Here is a 9592-nt window from a genome sequence, read left to right as displayed (position 1 = left end):
GGTGACAGCGCTCATACGGGTCTCAGGCCCACCAACAGTGACCTGACACCCTTTAGCAACTGGCAAGGCTTCGAGGACTTGAGCGTGAAAGTAACAAACCTGACAGCTGGTTGATATAGTGGTTCACTACTTTAATCCCAGAGAGCTCTGGATTTCTAGGAATTCGAGGCCAGCCAGGGGTACCATAGTGAGAGACCCTATCTCAAAAAGAAAAAAGAAGTCTTGATAGTTCAGAAGACTGTGTAAAAAGCGTGCCTCACCCACAGCTTTAAGGAGGGAGGCCACTAACTTTGTAGCTGATCCAGGGATATGCTGAACTGGTGGACACCTAGTTCATGCATTGATGTCCAGCAGTGTGTATAGTGCACCAGTAGGTGTTTTCACAGTCCCCTGACTCCCAGCACTGGGGTTTTAAGATGTTCACACTATTGCCCTTCCTGTAGAGCCCAATCTCCACGCTTCCCCACAGCCCCCATACCTGCTGCAGTCAGGATGTTCTCTGGTGCGAACTCCTGAGACCTGTGTGCTGTCCTTCCAAAAAGAACACATCAGTGCAGTGGGGACACAAAATGGTGGGTAGGGAGGATGGTGGGAATTTGCGGGGATTTCTTAAATTTTGTAACTTCCTCATGAGTTTTGTAAGGCTAACTTCTTCCCCAGAGTGAACGCCAGCCACACCCACCGAAGGCTGTAACTGTGCTGCTATTGTATTATAATACTTGATTGGTATCTAGTGGTAAATGGCAGGCACATGGCCAGGCCTGGAGAGACATCCAGAGTGGGAGTAGTCATATCCTTCTGCAAAGGCACCCAGTCTCTGGTCTGCAGTCCAAGGTCACACACCAAGTAACCTGTGTAGCCTTAAATTAAAAGAGCAGATGTCCAGTGGTTGCTAGGGAAACCTGTTTTATACAGTGGGGCCAAGGCCTAGACTATGCAGGTGGCTTCTCCATTTCAGAGGAAGGAACAAAGCTGACATTGTGCAATGTCTTACTGAGCCCCACCAGACTCTGAAGACTCAGATACCAAGTGCTCATTCCCACCACTGTACTAATGACAGTAACCAAGGTCAATGGCTTGGAATGGCAAGAGGGTACTCAAGACTCCTAGAGTGTTTAATTTGGGCTGGCTTCAAAAGGGCAGCAGCTCAAAGGTCACATGGGATGAGTGAGGTACCAGGACAAAAATCAAGGCAACCTGGAGTTACTCTTCAAAGGCTAAATGATAAGGAAGGAGGAAGAATGAGGAGGAAACAGGATGGGCCTGTGCCCAAAGTTAGGTTGTCACACCGGGGTGTGTGTATCCGACCGATAAGGTAAGCTCTCAGGCACAGATATCGTGGAGGCTCTGTATACCTCTTTGGGTCCTGCCTTAGTATTAAGTGGAAAGTTGGGTTCATGTGACCAGGGTGGGACAAACTGCTTCGTGAAGGCTGTCCAGTGTCTAAATAGAGCCAGAAGAGTGTATTAGAGAGTTGATTCTCATGGGATACTACAAAGTTCTCTTGTCCATCCTCCAAAAGTGCACTTGGCATCGGTAAAGACCAATACGGATGTCATCGTCAGGTGCTACAGTCACTTCATTGGGGTGGGTGAGGGGCAACCTTATCCCTTCTTCAGCCAAATCAGTGGGACAGCTGCCAGGTACTCTTTTTGGGTACAGCAAGCAGAGTAGTCTTGCCTAGAAATGTCTGAGGCAAGGGAACAGTGGGTTACATAGCCACCAGCTGTAATCTCACCCCAGGCACTTTGTTCTCATAGAATTCCTGCCAGACTATTCATGGGTTCCCAGGGCAAACACTTTGTCCCAAGATCACCCTGTGTGAAGAAGCAAAGGTGAAAGGCTGCTGGCTGCTCTTGGATCGTGAGGGGTTGGAATGGTCTAACAGAATGCTGGTGGTGCCAGGTTGTACCGAGAATAAAGGGGCACAGTGACAGCGGTATGAGAGAGTAGGAGCCAAGGAAGCGGTGGAGGGTACAAGCTGGACCCGGCTGGCTTTTCATCAGGATTCCAGCCTATAATATTTGGCAAATAATGAGGTGGCTCCCTTTACAGGGCAAAAGAATTGGAATCCTGGGGTCATGGAATGGTATCAGCCCATACGCTGGAGGCAAATGATGAGACATAGCCAAAGTGGGTCTAAAATATAGCAGCCGCTTATCTGCCTGTGTGCACTTCAACAGGTGTACTCCCACCATAAGCAGCAACACACAGAGCACTCGGGCACCTCAGCTTTCAGAGCATGAGTGATATTTAATGGTGGATGTAGATGTGTAAGCTGAGCATTTGAGAGGCCTGTATGCTCTTTGGTCATTAATGCTGCCCACATATCCTAAGTGGACATGTTTTCAATGACTGCTTGCTAAACAAGTGGGCAGTAGCCTGGATGTTGGTTGAGAAGTAGGACAGGCCTTCTGAGACACAGATCTACCCCAGTTCATTTGGGGGCCTGCTTGTTGTCAGGCAGGTTAGAAGCAGGATGAGATATGGACTCCCAGAGATTTTGAAGTTGGGGGCATAGCCTCACCTTCCAGATTAGAAGGACCTCAAATGCTCTGCATTCTCGGTGGAAGTTGAGGTAGGTAAAGACTTGCAAAGTGTGTGTGTAGAAAAAAACATTTATTTCAAGGAGACTGGGAGAGGATTAGACTAGGCCAACCCATCTGCTTGACCTGCCAATCACACCACAGTGTGTGGCATCATGGGCCACCGCTGACCCTGGATGGATTTGTTTGCTTACCATTGTCCAAACAAGGTGGCTTGGGCCAGTCAGTGTTTAGAGGATGTGAGCCTGAAGATCAGTTATATTTTATAATCTTAAAACTTACTTAAGATTAAAAATTTTATCATAGGGCTGGTGAGATGGCTCAGTGGGTAAGAGCACCTGATTGCTCTTCCGAAGGTCCGGAGTTCAAATCCCAGCAACCACATGGTGGCTCATAACCATCCGTAACAAGATCTGACTCCCTCTTCTGGAGTGTCTGAAAACAGCTACAGTGTACTTACATATAATAAATAAATAAATTTCAAAAAAAAAAATTTATCATAAACCTTAGAAGCAGACGTTGCAGTGGAATGGGTGTCAGAAGCTGGAATGGCAGTCCAACAGCTCAGGGGCTGATGCTCGCTCCTTCAAGATGCAGTGACCTTTACTGACTGAGAAGGAAATGCTGCTTACTCAACAGCAAAGTGTCTCTAGAGGGGAAGGTCCTCAGACATTTTAGTGGAGGAAGAGGAAGTCAAAGCAGCTGGTTGGTCCAGGTCAAAGCAGGAGATGGCAGACAGGACCCAGATGCTGAGGGTGAAAGGCCAATTGTGATAAACATGTGGCTCTGCAGACCTGAGATGTGTATCAGAAACCTCCCAGGAGCTGATCTCCCCACACCCCTTGAGGCAGTGTCTATATTGCTTGGCAGTCCTAAAATTTGCAAAGTAGACCTGGCTGGCCCTAACCTCAGAGATCCATCTGGCCCTGCCTCCTGAGTGTTGTGATTAAAGGTGTGTACTGCTGCAATCAGCCCTAGCTGACACTTTCATAAGGGTCTCTGATGACCTTATACAACTGTTGAGTCAGCAGTTGGGGCATTAACCCCTCCCCCCCCCCCTGAAGCTGACCCTCAAATAACCATCACACCAGAGTCCCTCATGTCAAACTGCTTTATTACATCTTAAATAACAGTACAGTTTAATATAGTATCTATCTTGCATCCAGCCTCCTTGCAGTACACTGACTTTAAAATTAAATACAAAAGGTGAAAAGGGTACAGGTGCAGAGAGCTCTACAGAGTTGTTTGGTAGGAAGAGAAGGGGCTTCGCTGTATTCTCTTTGCCATGTCCAGGCCTACCGCACAGTCACAGCACAGTTTTGTACAGGACACTGCAGAAAACAGAATGGCGAAGCCACTACTGCTATGAGGGGTGCAGGATATGGGGGAGGGGAGGGGAGGGCCCACAGAACACTGCTGTCCAAACGCTGCTGCTGAACATGGCTTTGAGATGATAACCACGAAGATCTGCATGGTGTAAAAATGGTCGCCTCAGATGCAAAAGGCTGTTCTTCCATGGAGGCAGGCTTCCAGGAAGTGGCAAAGAGGCAGCAGAGCAGCTTTCCCCTCCCTTCCAGAATCCAACAGTAATCATTCCCAACAGGACTGTTTTGTTTTGTAAAGAAAACAGTGACTTATCCCACTACTCAAGTGTGTAAAGCGCTTGCTGCTTCCGATATGTGTGCAGAATAGCAACGGTAATGGACAAAGCCGCCACGGTTACAACTTGAAGAGGTTATTTCTTAAAATAAAAAGAACATCTAAGGACTGAGTCCTATATGCACTTTAGAGCATTTCTACAGCATGCGATTCTAAGAGTAAACCCACCCAATATGGCAAACAATCAAATTGTTTAAAATTTAACTTAGAAAGTCTGAGATCATTATTTTCAAAACATTGATTTGTACATTGTTTCATACACAAATAACCAACTGACTATCCAAGCACAGGACAGGCACCTCTCTGGAGAAAAAAATTTCTGACAGCAGGGGCAGGACGGCTAGTGTCACATGACTACAAACTTCCCTCCAACTTCACAGAAACCCAAGGAAAGAACAGAAACTGGACAGTGAGGAGGACAAGTCAGGAGGGAGGGTGCTGGGAATAAGTTCACTGCTGCGCAAAGGGGAAGGGTTCTGACCAAGCATTCGTGGCCATCCTAACATGTGCTTGGCTACTTTGCTTCTGAATTTTTTCTTCCACTATGCTGTGTTTGTGCGAAACAGTCATCTGTGACATGAGACAAAAAAAAAAAAAAAAAAAAAAAAAAAAGCAAGCCAGGGACAAAAATATATCAGTGACAAGTCAGAGACCACCATGGGCCCTGGTTCTCTGAACTACTGAACATAAAGGAATATGTTTAAGAAAGAATGCTTCCAAAGTCTCCCTACAAATGACTTATATTTAGAAACAATTCCAGATAAACAAAGTCTTCAACTTGTTTTTCATGAATGCCACAGAACAGGATCACTGATTTAAATGCAAATGAACTAGTAAAAAGGCGTGTCTCACAATCACACTCAGGGTTACCTTCTGGTTAACATTTTTATTGTAGTATTTCCTTTTAAAATTGGACCAAGACAAAACAAAACGAAACCAAAATTAAAAAAACAAAAAACAAAACAAACTAAACCAAAAGCAATGGCCCCGGAAAGAACGCACAATTTGTTTTAGTCTGCAGCACAGAGACCCTTCTCTTAATGGGAGTTGTGCTNTTGGTTCAGCGATAAGTGAAGGAAAAAAGATCTTGCCCTTTTGAAGTTCTGAGGGGAGGTGTGGTGTCCACGTTAGTATGGTTGGATAGGATATGCTATCGCTGTAACGATTCAAGGTTGGAATGGTCTTCCAGTCGCCATGGCATCCATCCACCTGCTGCTGTGAACAGAGCCTGGAGTCAGTGCACACGGAAAGAACCCGAGCTTTTCCCACTGCTCTCTGCACCACAGCTAAGGGCCATTACCTCAGATCTGCTACAATGCCAGATCAACAAGGTATCTCTGTAAATCTATAACCCATATAGGAAAATGTCATGTCTTGGGAATGGGGCTGCTCCATTACCTCCTGGCCTTAGTTCCAGATCTTGAGGAAGCTGTCCCAGGACCCTGTTGCCACAGCCATACCATCATCAGTCACCCCCAAGCAGCTGACTCGGTTGTCATGTCCAGCTAAGACACCTGAGAACAAAAAGAGCATAACCACAGACACATGTGAGCAGGAGGCTCATCTGGATGAACAACGCTCCAAGACCTTGGTACAACAAGCACTTAAGAGGGCAAGGGAAAGTCACTACAAAGGGAGAAGGTTCTTGTCCAAGTAGAAATTATCCTTAGGTGTATGGTCAATTCTGTTAAGAGAGCAACCAATCATAACATGTTCTTCTCTAACAAGAACATGGACATAAACACAGACCCCCTTGGGATAATTTTTGTACACCAACAAAAGCAGGTAGTATACAAAAATGGGTAGTGGTGGTACATGCCTTTAATCCCACATGCTGGATTAATCCCAGGAGACAAGAGGCAGACAGATCTGTATGATCCAGGCTAACCAAAGCTACAGAGAAACCTTGTCTAGAAAATACAAATGACAAACAAATAAATAATGAATAAACATCCATCTGTGTCTCAGGATCTGAGCTTGGTTTCCAGCACCCATATGGTGTCTCACAAACACCTGTAACTCTAGATCCAGAGGGATACAACACCTTCTTCCAGCCTCTGCAGGTACACCGACATACATACAGGCAAAACACTAATACTCATAAAATAAATAAATAAATCAACGCCATCCACCAGACAGATTTCTCTATGTAGCTCTGACTGTCCTGGAACTCACTGTAAACCAGGTTGGTAGAGATCTGCCTGCTTATGCCTCCCCAAGTGATGGGATTTAAAGTATACCCTACCACTGTCCAGCTAGAATAAATAAATCTCTAAAAAAAAAACATAACCCAAGAAACCAAAAAGCCTGAATAGTAATCTCAGAACAACTAAGCACAGGGTCCACAGAGCCTACAGTTGAAATCATGGAGCCATTGTCACATGGCACACCACCTGCTAAGACACTCCTTCTCTCACAGAAGGGTTTGAAACTACAGAAACAATTTTAAGTCCTGTAGCTTAGATGTACCAAGTAAGAACAAGGGCTGAACAGTTATCCGAAGCTCAGTGTCTATCAACTTCCTGGGCTACAATGTCCAAGGCAGAAATGTTTATTTTTATTTTTGAGACAGGCCGTGGTTATCCTACAACTCACAGAATTTGCATGCTTCTGAGATTTGGGATGAAATGTATGAGCCAACAAAACTGTCCTCAATTCAGTAGTCTGGTGGGGTATAAGCAGACACAGTGGGACCCACGAGATTCATGGTCACAACCCTCCCTCCTTCTTCCAAAGCAGATTTGTTGAATGTAATGTACTGGCTAGTTTTGTGTCAACTTGACACAGGCTGGAGTTATCACAGAGAAAGGAGGTTCAGAAGGGGAAATGCCACCATGCGATCCAGCTGTAAGACATTTTATATCTTTATTTTTTCTTTTTGTTTTTTTCGAGACAGGGTTTCTCTGTGTAGTCCTGGCTGTCCTGGAACTCACTCTGTAGACCAGGCTGGCCTCGAACTCAGAAATCCGCCTGCCTCTGCCTCCCAAGTGCTGGGATTAAAGGCGTGCGCCACCATGCCCGGCAAGACATTTTCTTAATTAATGATCCAGTGGGGAGGTACCCTTGTTAAGTGGTACCATCCCTGGGCTGGTAGTCCTGGGTTCTATAAGAGAGCAGCCTGAGCAAGCCAGGGGAAACAAGCCAGTTAGTAACATCCCTGCATGGCTTCTGCATCAGCTCCTGCTTCCTGACTTGCTTGATTTCCAGTCCTGACATCCTTTGGTGATCAATAGCAATGTGGAAGTGTAAGCCGAATAAACCCTTTCCTCCCCAACTGCTTCTTGGTCATGATGTTTATGCAGGAATAGAAACCCTGACTAAGACATGTAATAAAGCTCTTCAACTTGAAGCTTAAGGCCAGTTTGAGCTCAAAGGAAGACTCTTGAGACAAAAATTTTCTAATCTTTTGTCCAGCTTGTATTTAATCCACTTGATTCTGATATTTTAAATTCAGGCTTTACATCTGAAGATGGAGCTGTTCATGGTGGAATATGTCAGGAGGCAAATGACTACAGAGAATAAGTCAGGAAGATTGTAAATTGATGGTACTCACCAATAACTCTAGTATTTAGAAGGCTGAATCAGAAGACTTTTAAATTCAAGGACATCTGGTCTAATAGAGTGTTCCAAGCTAACCATGGATACCCACAGGAAAAAAGGGGAAACTTGAACATTGAACTCAGTGGTATGTGGCATACTATCAACTCCCACATTCTCCTCACAGAAGAGCTTTGGTACTTCCTGGAGGGCCAGAGCTCAAATTGTGTGGCCTTTAACTGTCCCCTCTGCTGAGCTATGCCATAACTAAGCTGATGACACAAATATACACATTTCAGCTCATCTGAACCTCATTTTACCACATAGAAAAAAAGCAAGCTAGTTCAAGGCCAGCCTGGTCTATAAAGTGAGTTCCAGGACAGCCAGGGCTACACAGAGAAACCCTATCTCGAAAAAAAAAAAAAAAAAAAGAAAAAAGCAAGCTGATGCCCCAAAACACAGAAAGGCCATATGGCCACTGACCTGCTCTGTCAGCTTTGAGTGCATCCCAGACATTACAGTTGAAGTCATCATACCCAGCAAGGAGGAGGCGGCCACTCTTGGAGAAGGAAACAGATGTGATACCACAGATAATGTTGTCATGGGAGTAGGTCATGAGCTCCTGGTCTGCACGGAGGTCAAACAGCCTGCNTGTAGCATCGTCTGAGCCAGTGGCAAAGGCATTGCCATTGGGAAAGAACTAGAAAGAGAAGACAAATTAGGACATATGCAAGCACTGAGGCCTGGGACACAGGCCAGCTGATTCAACACTTGCCTAGCATGTGTAAGGCCCATAGTTCAGACACAAGCACAGGAGGGGCTAAAAAATCTAGTAATCTGTAATCAAGCATGGAATGGGGTACACAGCCTTCAGGAACACAGTGAATTCAAGATCAAGCTGAACTACATATACCAAGTTCTAGACCATATACTAACAAAAAAGTAAATGTTCAATAAGACATGATGCTAATGCAGCTGCATGATTGCCATAGAAAGGAAAACAGGATGAGGTTCCAGAAAGAATAGGGCTGTCAACCTAGAGTGAATGGAGCATGTACTAGAGGGGTACTGACACAGTACTTCATGGACTGCCACTGTCAATGAGGCAGACTTCAGTATAGAAAAGCAATGAGATTGAGACACTGCTAAAGGGCCTCTGTCCTAGCTGTCAGGAAGGATTTGTGGAGGATGGAGGAAGTCACTGCTCCAGTCACCAGACTCATCTCTTTAGGAGGTGCTAGCAAGAAAGTAAGTTCTAAATTTGCCATTCTCTTAGCTGGCACGATATTCAGCCTCTAAATTACTGGTCACTTTAAGGAAAGGAACAGAGTTAAGCTGGCACCTAATAGCCTTATCAGTGTCTGAAATGCATGCACAGCACAGGGTTTTAGCTGCTTCTAAAAGACTCTGTGACTCTGGTTGTATTTGCAAAGAAAAGGACAACCAGGTTTGGTAGCAAAGGCCTGCCTGTAATCTTTTTTTTTTTTTTTTTTTTTTTTTTTTGAGACTAGTCAAGTGCAGTAGTGAGAAGGGGGGAAGTGTAGAGCAGGAGTTCAATCTGTAACTGTCTGTGAACAATCAATTGAGATAACTCACTACCTTTGGACCAGCCGGCCTGCCTGTAATCTTAGTGCTAGAGTAAAATTCCAGTTCTAGGTAAGCCTAGGCTACACTACTAGATCTTTTCTCAGAATAAACACAAAGAAAAAACGAAACAAAAACCAAAAACAACACACACACACACACACACACACACACACACACACACACACAAAAACACAGAACACAAACTTAAAAACAAACTTTAAGGGCTGGAGAGATGGCTCAGTGGGTAAGAGCACCCGACTGCT

General features: G+C 45.0%; 1 protein-coding gene across 1 annotated transcript in view; it reads right to left on the bottom strand.

Annotated features, from left to right (window-relative positions):
- Positions 1 to 3639: 3639 nt before the first annotated feature.
- The window catches only part of Gnb1 (G protein subunit beta 1), a 69742-nt gene continuing 63789 nt past the window's right edge, over positions 3640 to 9592 (bottom strand). The window contains exons 10-12 of the mRNA XM_021201231.2: positions 8226 to 8442; positions 5604 to 5719; positions 3640 to 5417 (exon numbers count right to left, since the gene is read on the bottom strand). Coding sequence (XP_021056890.1) covers positions 5613 to 5719; positions 8226 to 8442 — 324 coding nt within the window. The 3' untranslated portion in view covers positions 3640 to 5417; positions 5604 to 5612. The remainder of the gene's footprint in view (positions 5418 to 5603; positions 5720 to 8225; positions 8443 to 9592) is intronic.

Source organism: Mus pahari, chromosome 6, assembly GCF_900095145.1.
Source record: "Mus pahari chromosome 6, PAHARI_EIJ_v1.1, whole genome shotgun sequence".
Classification (NCBI taxonomy): Eukaryota; Metazoa; Chordata; class Mammalia; order Rodentia; family Muridae; genus Mus; species Mus pahari.
The sequence above is the reverse complement of the archived record's forward strand: the minus strand, read 5'-3'. Positions and strand labels throughout refer to the sequence as shown.